Below are 15390 nucleotides of genomic sequence, written 5' to 3' on the forward strand. Positions count from 1 at the left end.
TATTATGTAAAACGCCATAAGGGATGCAAAAAGGATGAAGGCAGAAGGCCCGCTTTTGCAAATCTTATATAATTCGATATATATATGAAGAGTTTTCTATCCCAGCAGATTCCAAGCAGTCACAGGGGAGTTCTCATAGTTAAAGGAACAGTACATCATTTGAATACTGTGTATCTTGGTAATTAGAATGAAGAGTGAGAAGGTGGGGCACAGACATACAGCTCCTTCTTTTCCTTTGTATCCGTCCCTCTTTTCTTTCCAAAGTTGTCTCCGTACCTTTATTTATGTAGTTGTCTCTGCCTATGATGCTCTTGATCATGAAAAATCTAGACATCCTTCAATACCAGCTCAGTTGACTCATGCCTTGAGAGGCCCTCTGTATTCCCGCATCAAAATAAATCCTCTTTTCCAGAGCACTGTGACTTGCTCACATCTCAGATGGCCAACTGGCCAGGAGAATCTTTATTTGGAGACCATGCTCAAAGTTTGGAGAATCTTTTCACCCTTTTTAATACTTATATTCAATCCAGGTCAGTTACTAGGTATTTCTTTCATAAAAGGAGTTTAAGCTATTCTTCTAAGGGTAAGCTTTGTTTTAAGGTTTCTGAAAGTTACATCTGTGCTGAGATGACATTTGTCTCTTGGAAATCCCTGGACTGGGTTGTATCATACTGCTAAGTGATGTGTCAGCCCTGAGAGATGCTTAAGTGAACTTTATGGCTACCATTAATCGTATAGCCACATTATGTCTCTTATTTAATACTACACGATGCCACTGTATTACCTCAGCTTCAAGCAGTGCTTGGTCACAGAAGGAGGTTTGTTGAGAGGCTGAATTTCCACTTCCACATTTCTGCAATTTCCATGTCCAGCCCAATGGACCAGAGAGGCAATAAACAGATGGACACATTTATTGTTAGAGTACCATTGGATTTCACACTAGTGGTTTTTGCAAGAGGAAGCTTATCCTGGTCCCACTAATTAATTCTTTACTCCAGGAATTATAATAACAGTAGAAAATTGTTAAGCCAATATTAGTTGGAACTTTTAGAAAGCGAGTAGAAAGTTTATAAGCTGAAAATATTTTTATATTCATCAGTGATAAATGTTTTAGAAAATATTGAAAAAAAACATGGAAAATTTATTGAGACCATTTGTAAACAAGGAAACAAAATCAACCATAATTCCACCATCCAGGAATAGCTACTATTCATAGCTTTGTATATTTTCTTCTAGTATTTTTACTACATATATAATTTTCCTTCACAAATTAGAATCATGTTGTATATACTGTTTAATAGTCTATATTTTTCACATATCAAAAACATTTTAAGTCATTTTTCATGAATTATAAGATTTGTAATGACTGCCTAGAAATCTGTTATAAAAACAGACCATAATTTATTTTACCTAAACACAACTAATAAACCTTTATATTGTTTCTAATCTTATTACTGTCATTTTACAATTCCAGGTTACTGTCTCTGTACATTTTTACGTAGTTCTTTTTGGATTGTATCTGGTTGTTTAAGATAAATTTCTGAAATAGATTGTGGTACCAAAGATATGTGCATTTGAGATGTATAGTAACCTGTTGTATTTATTATTTTGTAAACTCTGTTTCCTTTGTCTTTTTTTCTATTGGGATGCTTAAATATTTTTATTAACTTATAAGAGCTTTATTTATTTATTTGTTTATTTATTTGAGACAGTCTCGTTCTGTTGCCCAGGCTGGAGTCAGTGGCATGATCTAGGCTCACTGCAACCTCCATTTCACTGGTTCAAGTGATTCTTGTGCCTCAGCCTCCTGAGCAGCTGGGATTACAGGCGTGCACCACTGTGCCTGGCTAATTTTTGTATTTTTAGTAGAGACGAGGTTTTGCCTTGTTGGCCAGGCTGGTCTCAAACTCCTGACCTCAGATGATCCACCCATCTCAGCCACAGAGCTTTATATATTTAAATAATATTCATTTTATAATAAATAAGCTCTCTTATTAGCATGAATGGCAATGAACTGTTTGTCTTCAAGGAGAGAAAAGTGAGAAGTGTTTTAACATTGGTAATCTGGTATGAAAAAGGGTAATTATTGATTTTCAATGAAAAATGATCAAGAGAAAATCTGTAGATTGTAGCATATATCAGCCTAAACCCAATTTATTTCTCAATTGAGATAAGTACTTGTACTTTATTGGTTTAAGATCCAGTCATGATTCTAAGCTCTACCTTTCTAAAGACAATATGACTTTGGTGCCCAGAAAGATGTTGGCAAGTCTTCTCTGAAAGTCATTTGCCATATAATTACTTTTGCTTTTCTTAGTGCAACGAGAAGCTAAAGAACAGGAAGAACGTGCTATGGAACAGAAACACATAGATGAAGGTCTTAAAGAACTTAACTGTGAAGCGAAGGAGAATTTTGCAAGGTATGATTTTGTTTTCTATATCATCATTTGCTACCTGAAAAAACAGATTTTTGGCTGGGCGTGGTGGCTCACACCTGTAATCCCAGCACTTTGGGAGGCAGAGGCAGGCGGATCACAAGGCCAAGAGATCGAGACCATCCTGGCCAACATGGTGAAAACCCATCTCTATTAAAAATACATAAATTAGCTGGATGTGGTGGCACACACCTGTAGTCTCAGCTACTCAGGAGACTGAGTCAGTAGATCGCTTGAATCTGGGAGGTGGAGGTAGCAGTGAGCTGAGATCACACCACTGCACGTCAGCCTGGGCTACAGAGTAAGACTCCATCTCAGAAAAAAAACAAAACAAAAACAAAAACAAAAAACAGATTTTTGGCTAGGCATGATGGCTCACAGATGTAATCTCAGCACTTTGGGAGGCTGAAGAAGAAGGTGAGAATTTGCAAGTTGTGATTTTGTTTTCTGTATCGTCATTTGCTACCTAAAAACCAGATATTTGGCCAGCCATGGTGGCTCACACCTGTAATCCCAGCACTTTGGGAAGGAGGATTGCTTGAAGCCAGGAGTTTGAGATTAGCCTGGGCAATATAGCAAGACCCCATCTCTACAAAGAAAAATAAAAATAAAAACTAGCCAGATATGGTGACATAGACCTGTAGTCCTAGCTACTTGGGAGCTGAAGTGGGAAGATCACTTGAGTACAGGAGTTAAACACAGCAGTGAGCTATGATTGTGCCACTACACTCCAGCCTGGGCAACAGAGCAAGATCTGTCTCAGAAAAACAAAAACAAAAACAGATTTTCAACATAGAGAGAAGATTATGTGCTATAATTCACGCATTATTGACATTATTTTACATTAGTAGTACACTTACCCTTCTAGAAGCTCAAAGCAGTTTACAAAATTTCACATAAAAACAGGCACCAACTGTCTTGGTAAAATTAAATTCCATTGCCATTATGTATATTATGATTATATACATAAGATATTTGGCTGGATGAATATCTTACAAAATAAGTTTGAAACACTTAAAAAATAGGCACCAACCTTAAATCCTAATAAAATAACAAGAAGATTTTTCTTCCTCCATGAAATAAACCCTGAAATGCAGGCTGGCCTAATCAGCTAAATTAGCAGAATGGCTTATCGGGACAGGATTCCATACAAATGTCCCTAGGAGGACGTGTTTAGCCTTACAGCACTAGAAAACTACTTACTGCACTAGAAAACTCTGGGTGCTTTGGGAAATACCACTGCCCTCTTCTGACAAGCCTTGGGCTGGGATTAGTGTCTTTCTGATCACTACAACCAGGCTCAGGTCGGGGAAACAGGCAGCTACCTCCCTGCAGCTTTTCTTACACCATTGCAGTCTCTTCCCACTGGTGGCCGTGATACCTAAATCAGGCGGCCAGTGTAATGGAGGAACAGGACCTGGCTTCTCTGATTACTGGTTACCCTCCCTGTTCTGGGGCCTGTCCCCTGACTTACTCACACTTGGTGCATAGAAATAAGCTCTTCTCTTTCTAGAAAGAGTATGGTTAATGTGCCTGATTCCATTCTCACTTTGGGATCACAAACAACAATATCTGGCCTACCCTTCTGACTTCCTGCTATTGCCTCTGCTCTAGAAATCTTTCCTTCTCATTTTTAAAAATTCTCCTGTTGGAGATTTATGAGGACTCAATAAATATCACCTCTCTTCCCTGCTGAACTTCTGAATTAATGGAGAGATGAGGAAAAAAATATGGGCAGAGGTATTACAGTTACCTATTGCTACATAATAAAACACCCCAAAATGTGTGGTTTAAAGCAATTTATGATTATCTTTTATGATTCTGTGGGTCAACAAGGCTCAGCTAGGTAGTTCTTGCTTGGAACATCTCATGTGGTTGAAGTCAGATCCACATGACTGAGCCTATATTCATCTGAAGGCTCAACCTAGGATACCTACTCATATAGCTGGCAGTGTATACTGACTGTAGTCAGGGATCTCAGTTATCAACTAGGAGTTTTAGTTTTCACCTAGAACACCTATATGTGGGCTCTCCGTGTGATTTAGACTTCTCACAGTATGGTAGCTTATTCTGAGAGGGAGAGTTCCAATAGCAAGTATTCAAAGAGCTAGGAAGAAGCTGCCAGGCCAGTTAAGAGCTACACCTAGGACTGGCATAGCATTACTTCTGCGATATTCCATTGGTCATAAAAGTAGTTACAGGGCCCATCTTGATTCAAGGGGATGGAGAAAGAAGCTCCACCTCTTAATAGGGTAGTAGAGGTTCACATTGTTGAAGAGTGTAACTAGGCTGGTGGCATGGGGGAAAAAGAATTTACTAAGACAGTTGTAGGTACAAGCAGATTTATTAGAGAAAGTAGGAAAATTCAGTGTGAGAAAGCAATGGGCAGCCAACAAGAGAGGAACTGACTGCCAGCAAACAAATGCTTGCTGGAGATTTTATAGGATGGTTCTTGGGCTACTCGATAACACCAAGGTAGCAGGGAGCTAACCTGCATTTATGTCTCAGCTGAGATGTTTGATGATAAATTGAAGCATTTGATGATAAGCAGAAAGTTTGTGAGTTTTGTACTTTGCACAGGAGGGCTATATGTCCTGGCCCATAAAGAAAGGCAGACCTATAGCTTATATGCTTTATCTCTTTGCTTTCTCCTGGTTCCATCAGCCTGAATCCTTTTTCCTAATTAGGAATCTACATTTCCCCAACATAGCAACAATGACAAATCTTTGGCACGTGAATGGAAGGTCTCATCTTCCAACTGCTTTCTGCCAACCAGGGGCGTAGAGTTTGCCCTACCTAGGATTGTTAGTTGGTCAGGAGGTTATTTGGACCTAAATCCTTGGGTTGGGAGTTAAATTGGGCAGAGTTGTTGTGAGACCATGGAGGAACAGCATTTGCAGCCTAAAATTTTGTCCTGCTGTATCCAAAGGAGAATCGTGGAGTTCTTTTAGTGGCTGATACCCTCACTGCGGTAACATTTTGGTTTGAAATTGTTATATTCTAGAAATCACAAAACAAGATGCTGTATTAACAATACATGGCACAAATAAATAAAGTAATGTGAGCATTATTATTTTTATTTTTTAAGATGGAATTTCACTCTTGTCACCCAGGTTGGAGTGCAGTGGCGTGATCCCAGCTCACAGCAACCTCTGCCTCCCAGGTTCAAGTGATTCTCCTGCCTCAGCCTCCCAAGTAGCTGGGATTATAGGCATATGCCACCACACCCAGCTAATTTTTGTATTTTTCAATAGGGTTTCACCATATTGGCCAGGCTGGTCTCAAACTCCTGACCTCAGGCGATCCACCTACCTTGGCCTCCCAAAGTCCTGGGATTACAGGTGTGAGCTGCCATGCCTGGCCAATATGGGCATTATTATTGATGGGAGAAGTGGGGCAACCTATAGCCAAACCCAGCTGGAGAAGCTTTGAAGTAGCTGTGCCAAAAAGGAATCTTCAGGAACTCCTTTTTGAAGGCCCTCTAATATTTGGATTTTTTTTTTAATCTTTTCTAAAGTTTTTTCTACTTGACCTGAGGTATTGATGTAAAAGCAACAAGTTTCATTTAACAACATGTAGGTGCCTTCTGCCTCAGCAGTAAGCACATCCACAGCACATCAGTTTTGCAAGACAACCCCTGCTAATGAATTTAGGACCTGTTGTTAGGCTTTGATGGTCATGACTTTAGCTTCCCAAGATTGCTAGACTAAGATGGTGATATTATAAATGCTGTGCTCAACCATGGGTATACCTGTAAGCCGAAAGATTGCATGGGCAACAGAATGTCCTAGAGCATTCCTCTCTATAACGGGATCATCAGTGGTGAAGATGCCAAATGATGGAAGGTTCATTAAGTCCTGTTTCTGTTTCCTTTCTTCTGATGGGCTTTGAAGGGCCCAACTTAGGAAGGACCATAAATCTGGAACTTGGCCAGAGGTTATAAAGTCCGAGGAGTTATGCATATGCACTCCAGGTATTGCTGCAATTATAGTGCATGGGCCTCTCCATTTAATAGGGAAGGCTGCAAAAATGTTGGATCCACATAAAAAGAAGAGCACAGTTCCTTTTAAAGAAACTCCTGAGGAGAGACCTTGTAACCAGGGATAGGTATGGTTAGTTTGGATTCCGGTATAGTTTGCATAAATAGAGGGATCCCATGGTCCCCAGGGATCAAATGTGTGTGGGTGGTGACCTAGAAAGTAGTCATCCGTGCATAAAGGGGGAAAAGTTTTACTTGTTGTGTTCTATGAATGTGGGGCCTGGCAGATAAGATTTTAAAATATTAATGGGATAAAGGAAAATCAAGGGAAATTTGTAGATGTATTAGTGAGGTTGAGAAGTGGTCCAGTCTCAACCTCCATTCCTATATATTCCATTCCAGTAACTGAACTGTTTATAGGCATAAAGGGATCATTACACATTTTGTTGGCATTAACTTTGTTGTTTCCCCACCATAGAGAAAACCTGCAGAGGTACACAGTGAACTTGTCATTGTTGTCATATGGCTTCCATTCCTGGTGTATTTGATTATAGTTCAGGGTGTAATTACAATGGGCCTGTGTCGAAGGCCCTAGGAAAGGGCCAGACCCTTGGGAGTTTCTGATGCAGAGGTGAGTCTTGCAGGCCATATCTGGTGCCTTCCCAATCTGCTCTGTCACGGTGGATAATTGCCACGAGGGATCAATTGGCCTAGGTTGCCCTCCTAAACCTGTGTTTTTGGTGTGCATGTAAATGGTATAGTTGAATCCAGAGTATTGGGCTTTTTAATGATTTCTTCTGTAGATAGCGGGACTGCTAGGAGTATAATGTTATCCACGAGTGCCTGTCTGCATGGGCATATCCAGCAGTTAGAGCCGTATGTTATGTTAGCAACCTGAAATATTACTGGGAGGAGTAAGTGCCTGGCTCCAGCCATGGAGGCAGTAGTTAGCCATGATACAATAAAAACAAAGCCATATTTCAGGAAAAGGATAATATATAGTGAACTTAGGGAGACAGGAGAGAAGGGCTGTAAAGAGTATCAGAAAAACAGTTAACCAAACACCTAGTACCTCAGCACACTGATGTGATGTGGGGGTAAATGATATTACTAGGACAAATATAAAAAAATTTCATCTGGGTGGTAATCTTGGAAGTCCCCTTGCAAATAGCAGTTGTGAACCACCTCCCTTATAAAAGCACCAATATCAAGAGGGTGAAGCTGCTTAAGTGAGGTGGGTGGATAATTACAGAAAGCCTGTAGTAGAATGAATAAAAAGAGTCAGCTTTAAGAGTGAGGTCTAAAGGAGGCATTGGATTTATTTTTATTTTAAAGAGAGGTTTAAAAATTCTAGGTTGTTTGGTTTAACAAAACTTCTTTTACCTTTTTTTTCTTTAACTTTAAATGAGTTTTCCATGTTTACATTCTAATTAGACAACAAAAAATGAGTTTTATCTCAGCACCAGCAGCTCAGTGACAGCAGATTTAAAGCAGGCAGAAAAAAAAAAAGAAGATAGAGAGCTTTAGAAGTCTTCACTTAACCTTATAGTGCAGGTTAACCATTTCAGCTCTGAATGTTTCTTGTTGTGGTTTGCCTGGTAGTTTAAAATGTACAATAATATGTAACCAGCTGGAGTTTTAAAGAAAATCACAAAATCAGGGGTTAGGATGTTAGAAACTGTCTTTCCCTTTTAAGTCTAGTCCCCTGGATTGAACAGAGAAAGAGAAAAAGAAAAGGAAGGAATGGAGAGGAAATGGTTAGACTTTATAGGAGGGCTTGTGAGCCTTCCAAACACTGCAGTGCAGGGTCAGTACTCCTACCAGTTTTATTTATATCCTGTCAGGGAGAGCATTAGCACCCCAGACCTACATGGTGTGGGATGAATTCTTCCCACCCTTGCAAGTTATCAGTTAAGGTGAGCTGTTGCCAGATGGAGCAGAGAGCCTCTTTAGCATAAGGCCATTGGGGTTGAGATTCTGTCCTGGGAGCCCTTTGGTCATCAATCAGGGCAGTCCTTTTTCCAGTGGCTGAGCTTGTGGCACAGATGGCAAGCCATGTGGGGCTTTTAAAATTTATTCCATTGGGGCACTCTGCCTTTAGGTAGCGTGGCCTTTAGCACCAATGGCAGTTACCTGGAGGAGTGTATTTTTAGGGAAACCTGGAGGAGGCTGGGGCTTGTAAGGCAGCCAACAGTTGAGCCTGTCTCTTGCCTCTGCATTTTTCTTTCTTCTTAGCCCTGTCTTCCTCATTCTGCTGTCAGTTATAAAGAACTCAGGAGGCTAATTTGATGATTTTCTACATAGAGGTCATGTGTGTTACACAAGAAATTAGACATTTCTTTTTGAGAGTTTGAGGGTTAAATTTGTCTTAATGTTTTAGGATACAACCCGGAGGTGAGTCTGAAGGAATAGATGGGTTTTGTCCCATGGTGAGACTGGAAAACATGCTGCTTGGGGATGGTGCCACTCAAACGCATAAACTGCACTTTCTCTCAGGACATCCAGCCAAGATGAAAAACGGTTCAACTTAGGTCTGCTGAGGAAGTTGGGGTGAAATTTCTAAAGGGCTGTCCTACCTATTAGGAAAGTCCCCTCAGCCACTCAGGGGCCTTATGCTGGATGGCCAGTCCCGGTACAAGGAAAATGGGTGAAGGGAGGACTCTGCCTGTGCTAGCCCAGGAGAGGTGGTGGGTAAGGGAAGACTCACAGTTTTGAGGCTGTCTGAGATCACCTGATTCAGTAACATCTGGGACAGAATGGATGGCTGACTCCACAGGAGAATTTAGAGTGAGAAAGAGAGGGTCTACGTCACCCAAAACGTGTGAATTTGCTCTGAATGAGCTTCTGCTGCCAGTCGCATCACACATAGGGATTAGGGACTTGTGATCAGAGAACACAGGAGAAAACCTTCCTCTCTTTCAGGCCAGGTGGCTATTTGGCCTTCAGGCAACACCAGATATTGGCCGCAGCCAATTTGTCAATTGCCAAAGAGATACTAAAAGCCAACTGCTGAAAGACTGAAAAGACAAAGTAAACTCAGGTCCCGCCCCTCAACAGGCGATGGTGGTTAGACGCTTCCACATGGACACCTTTCAGTCCCACTGGAGTGTAGGTAGTGTTGGGTAGAGACTTACAATTCTCTCTCTGTGTAGATGCTGTCCACTGAGGGTCCTAAGTTGGGAAAGGGAAAGAGAGAGGGCAGAGGGTTCCCCATAAGGAGAGAGTTTCTTGTATGGAGAGAGTTTCCTGTATAGGCCACTAAACTGTTGTGGGTGAGCAGCGACTATCTGGACCAGTGGTGCAAGGGTAAAAGAATTTACCAAGACAGTTGTAGGTAAAGAAAGGCAGATTTATTAGAGAAAGTAGGAAAATTTAGTGCAAGAAAGCAATGGGCAGCCAGCAAGAGAGGAACTGACTGCCAGGAAACAAAAACTTGCTGGAGATTTTATAGGATGGTTCTTAGGCTTCTTGATAACATCAACGTAGCAGGGAACTAACTTGCATTCTTCTCTCAGCTGAGATGTTTGATGATGAATTGAAGCATTTGATGATAAGTAGCATGTTTGTGAGTTTTCTATGTTATCTGCACAGGAGGGCTCTATGTCTTGGGCCATGAACAAAGGCAGACCTATAGCTTATCTGCTTTATCTCTTTGCTTTCTCCTGGTTCCACCAGCCTGACTCCTTTTCCCTAATTAGTAGTACACATATGAGAAGGAAGATAGTGCTGTGGCCATCTTTGGAAAATAGAATCTGCCATAGAGGGGTATCCAAACCATTATCTTTATTTCTAATAAAATGGAGTGTTTTTTGACACCAACAACAAATTCTCTGATTCTCCAGACACCAACTGAGCATCCAAGAATTAAACTCAATTCTGATAGTAACTACCCAGAGTTAGTACAGACCCCACAGGGTAAGGGCTTAGTCCCACAAAACTGCTCCCATTTCAGACACCAGATGCTAGTACCACCTTCTGATCAACCAGCTACAAATTGGGAGTTCCCACGACCTCCTCTTCAGGTTCAACAGTTTGTTAGAATTGCTCACAGAAAGCAGGAACACATTTGACTTAATGTTTACCAGTTTATCACAAAGGCACAATTCAGGAACAGCCAAGTGGAAGAGGAATATAGGGGGTTCCATGCTCTCCGCAGGTGCACCATCCTTTTAGCACCTCCATGTGTCACCATCACAGATGCTCTCAGAACACCCTTGTTCAAGAGTTTTTAGAATTTCATCTCCAGCCCCTACCTTCTCCTCCCAAGAGGTCAGTGGGTGGGGCTGAAAGTCCTAACCCCCTCATCAGTTGGTCTATCTAGTGACCAACCCCATCCTGATGCTACCCAGGAGCCCTACCCTATGTCAGCTTATTAGCATAAAGTCAGGTGTTCCTATGAATAACAAAAGATATTTTTATCACTCAAGAAATTACAGGAGTTGTAGGAGCTCTGTGCCAAGAACTAGGAACAAAGATCAAATATAATTCTCATTATACCACAGCTGATATTTAAAATGTAGCTTATATTTCTAGCCATTGAAACTACAAAGAGGCCAGGTATGTGGCTCACGCCTGCAATCCCACCACTTTGGGAGGCCAAGGCAGGTGGATCTCTTGAGCCCAGGAGTTTGAGACCAGCCTGTGCAATGTGGTGTAACCCTGTCTCTAAAAAAATACCAAAAAAAAAAAAAAAAAAAATTAGCTGAGTGTGGTGGTGTGCACCTGTAGTCCCAGATACCGGGGATACTGAGGTGGGAGGATCACCTGAATCTTGGAGTTTGAGGCTGCGGTGAGCCATGATTGTGTCATTGTGCCAGTAGTGCACTCCAGCCTGGGTGATAGAGTGAGACCCTGTTTAAAATTGTAAAATTATATAACCATTATGGAAAACAGTATGGAGGTTCCTCCAAAAAATTAATAGTAAAACTACCACATAATCCAGCAATCACACTTCTGGGTATATATCCAAAAAATTAAAAGCAGGGTCTTGAAGAGATATTTGTACAGAAATATTCATAGCACTATTTGCAATATTCAAGAGGTAGAAGCAACCCAAATATCAATTCAATGGCTAGAAATATAAGCCACATTTTTAATATCAGCTGTGGTATAATGAGAATTATATTTGATCTTTGTTCCTAGTTCTTGGCACAGAGCTCCTACAACTCCTGTAATTTTCTGAGTGATAAAAATGTCTTCTGTTATCAATGAAATGAATAAACAGAACATGACATACATGTATGATGGAATATTATTCAGCCTTAAAAAGCAAGGAAATCCTGTCACATGCCATAGTATGGTTGAACCTTGAGGACATTATGCTAAGTGAAATAAGCTAATCACCAAAAGACAAATACTGTATGATTCTACTTTTATGAGATACATGAATTAGTCAGATTTATAGAAACATAAAGTAGAATGGTGGTTACCAAGGGTTGTGGGGAGTAAAGAGGGGAGCGGAATTTCAGATATGCAAGATGAAAAAGTTCTGGAGATCTCTTTAACAACAATATGAAGAGACTTAACTACTGAACTGTACATTTAAAAATGATGAAGATGTAAATTTGTTTGTGGTTTTGTTTTTGTTTTTTGACAGGGTGTTGCTCTATTGCCCAGGCTGGGGTGCAGTGGTGTGATCACAGCTCACTGAAAAACCTCAACCGCCTGGGCTTAGATAATCCACCCACAAGCACATGCCTCCTGCCTTGGCCTCCTAAGGTGCTGGGATTATTACGTATATGACCTATGTAAATTTTTTTTATTTTTGAGACTTAGTTTCACTCTTGTTGCCCAGGCTGTAGTGCAATGGAGTGATCTTGGCTCACCGCAACCTACGCCTCCTGGTTTCAAGTGATTCTCGTACCTCGGTCTCCCAAGTAGCTGGGATTACATGCATGCACCACCATGCCTGGCTAATTTTTGTAATTTCAGTAGAGATGGGGTTTCTCCATGTTGGTCAGGCTGGTCTTGAACTCCCGACCTCAGGTGATCCGCCCGCCTCAGCCTCCCAAAGTGCTGGGATTACAGGTGTGAGCCACTGTGCCTGGCCATAATGTGTTATTACAATAAAAATTACACTATAAATCAAAACTGTCATATATTTAAAATGTGGCTTATATATGCAAGAAATTGTCTAGTTAATACTGAGCAGAATGATAGGATGAAGCTAACTTACCCACCCAGTCCCCAGCAGCATGAGACGACTGCAGGCCTCCTGTGCAGGGATGTGGCTCTTTGATCTAGAGCAGAGCAGAAAACAGGCGGAGCAGCCTCCAAGATGAAAGGGGAGAAGCTAAATTGAGCAGTTTGTTTATCTTCTCCAATTTTACCCATAGAGAAGAGTAAGGGAAGGGATGGAGGCAAACCAAGGACTATTCTACATAGCAATGAACATTGTGAGCAGGGAAGAAGCATTTCATCTCTAAAATCAATATTTGTTCTAGGATTATATTAATAATTATTGTGTAAGAAACTCATTATTGAGTTTCTCATCTATTCTCTACTCACTCGGATTTTAATGGGAATTTTAATTTGACTTTACAAATTATATTTTAATTGTAATACTCTAAATAAATCCAAATGATTTTATAATTTTATACTTTGACATTTCTAATACTTTAGACGCCAACATTTAGCCCAGGAGTACAGGAAGCAACTTCAGATGCAAATTGCCTACCAGCAGCAGTCCCAAGAAGCAAAGAAGGAAGAGAAACGCCGAGAGTTTGAAGCAGGGATAGCAGCAAACAAGATCCGTTTGGACAAAATCCAGGAGATCCTGTCCACCCATCAAGTGCTGCCTCAAAACATTCATCCCATGCGGAAGGCATGCCCCAGTGAGCTTCCAACGTAGTTCCATGAGCATTAATATACCTTTTCTTGGTCTTTTAATATCTTTAACTACAGTATGTTTGCATGCTTCTTTTAACTCATGGATAAGCTGTTCTTTTTTTTCCCTGAGTTTATGTAATTAATTGAACATAATTATCTTCCTTCAAGTAAACCAGTGCCTTTTTTGGAGTTCACAGCCTTGCAAATCCAAATGATCTACTTCATATCATGTTGTTATTTTCCTGCTACCTTTGCCTCCTTTTTTTACTCACTTTTTACTAGCTACATTTGCTGACATCTATCTACCCATATGCCTATTTCTTCTTCCTTCCTTTCTCTTCTCCCTCATATACATAATTAAGTGTTAAGAGAGCATTTTTGCAGGCAGAACTGGGATTAACAGCCACTTTCATTAACCCACCCATTTAGCATTAAACAAATATTTTCAGAGTGCCTCCCATGTGCCAGGCACTATTCTAGATCCTGAGACTACAGCAAAAACAAAACATACCCCTTGATCTTGTTGAGCTTACATATTAGTGGAGGGAAACAGGCAATAGGTGTTAAATGCCATCAACTGGAAATGGCACTTAACACTTGTTGCCTGGAAATTGCGCTTAACTCGGATCCTCTAGCCCCTGCACCAGTTAGACATTCAGATGACTACAGCCCTGGCTGATGACTTGACTGCAATTTCATTAAGAGACTCTGAGCCAGACCCCTCAGCCAAGCTATGCCTGATTCCCAACTCACAGAAACTGAGAAATAACAAATGTTTATTGTGTTTTAAGCTACTAAGTTTTAGGGTGTATCATTAGGCAGCAATAAAAACTAATACAGGGTTTTATCTTGGGCATGTGAGAGAGATCAGATTCTATTTTAAAGGTAGAGCCAACTAGATGTGCTGATGGATGTATATGTTCAGTGTAGGGTTTGAAAGAAAGTCATAAATAGAACTCCAAACTTTTGGTCTGAGCAACAAACCAGTAAACTGCCCCTGTGGTGGGCGTTGACATATCTCTCAAGTGTGAACCTAGAGATATTAGCCAAATGAAGTCAAATAAATTAACAAGTTACTGGATAATTCTGGTCAGTATTCTATTTGGTAATTCTACCTCTGCACTGCAAAATGTTTTTCATATGTCAAAATATGTTTTGTATTATACAAGTTTTTGCGAAAAACAAATCTGGAAAGGTCTGAAATCTGCATCATTTTCCTAGAGAGTCATTAGGCACAATGAAATATTTTAAAATTCTGGAAAACTCTAAAGTAATGAAATGTAGTTACCTTTGTTTAGTCCTCTGTTACTCATACTTACTTAATCCTGAAACCCTTTTTTAAAAATTGAACCTATTAACACCTTTAGGTAAATGCTCATCTTTCTTCTGCATATTCATATGATTCATTACATCATCTCCGTGGGATATTCACAGAAGTTTTCTGCAGGATATTATTTTCTCAATAAAACCATGCTTTATTTCTAGTAGCTCGGCCAATGTTTTATGCAAAAATTCTAGACAACTTAAATTTATTATTTTAGACCGATTTTTAAAAATTATATTGAGGTTCAATTTCCATACCGTAAAGTCTACGCATTATGAGTGATTTATAAAGTGATTCTTGACAAATTTAGAGCTTTGCAATCACCACCACAATCTAGTTTTAGAACGCTTCCATCACCCCAAAAAGTTTTCTTGTGCATGTTTGCCCCAAATCCATCTTTACCCAGTGCCAAACAAACACTGACCAACTTGTGTCTCCATAGTTGTCTTTTCTTGAAATTTCATCTTAATAGAATCATTCATCGTGTACTCTTTCATGTTTTTGAGGTTCATCCATGATACTGGATGCATCTGTAGTTGATTCCTTTTGATTTCTGTAGTATTCTATTGTATGTGTGAAGATACCACATTTTATATATCCATTCACTAGTTCAGGGACATTTTCATTATTTCTAAGTTTTGGCTGTTATGAACATGCATATACAAGTCTTGGTGTGAGCATATACTTTCATTTCTCTTGGTTAGATACCTAAGAATGGAATTGCTAGGTCTTACAGTGTTTTTTGCTTAAGTTGCCAAGCTGTTTCAAGTGACTCCATCATATCACATTCCCATTGCCACGTATGAAGTTTCTAGTTTCCCCAT

The 15390-nt window shown here is 40.2% G+C and overlaps 1 protein-coding gene across 1 annotated transcript in view; it reads left to right on the forward strand.

Annotated features, from left to right (window-relative positions):
- Positions 1 to 14658, forward strand: part of CFAP53 (cilia and flagella associated protein 53) — a 52383-nt gene extending 37725 nt beyond the window's left edge. Inside the window, exons 7-8 of the mRNA XM_064379192.1 lie at positions 2318 to 2420; positions 13036 to 14658. Coding sequence (XP_064235262.1) covers positions 2318 to 2420; positions 13036 to 13264 — 332 coding nt within the window. The 3' untranslated portion in view covers positions 13265 to 14658. The remainder of the gene's footprint in view (positions 1 to 2317; positions 2421 to 13035) is intronic.
- The last annotated feature ends 732 nt before the right edge of the window (positions 14659 to 15390 follow it).

Source organism: Aotus nancymaae, unplaced genomic scaffold, assembly GCF_030222135.1.
Source record: "Aotus nancymaae isolate 86718 unplaced genomic scaffold, 86718_ANA_hifiasm-v0.15.2.pri h1tg000020l, whole genome shotgun sequence".
NCBI lineage: Eukaryota > Metazoa > Chordata > Mammalia > Primates > Aotidae > Aotus > Aotus nancymaae.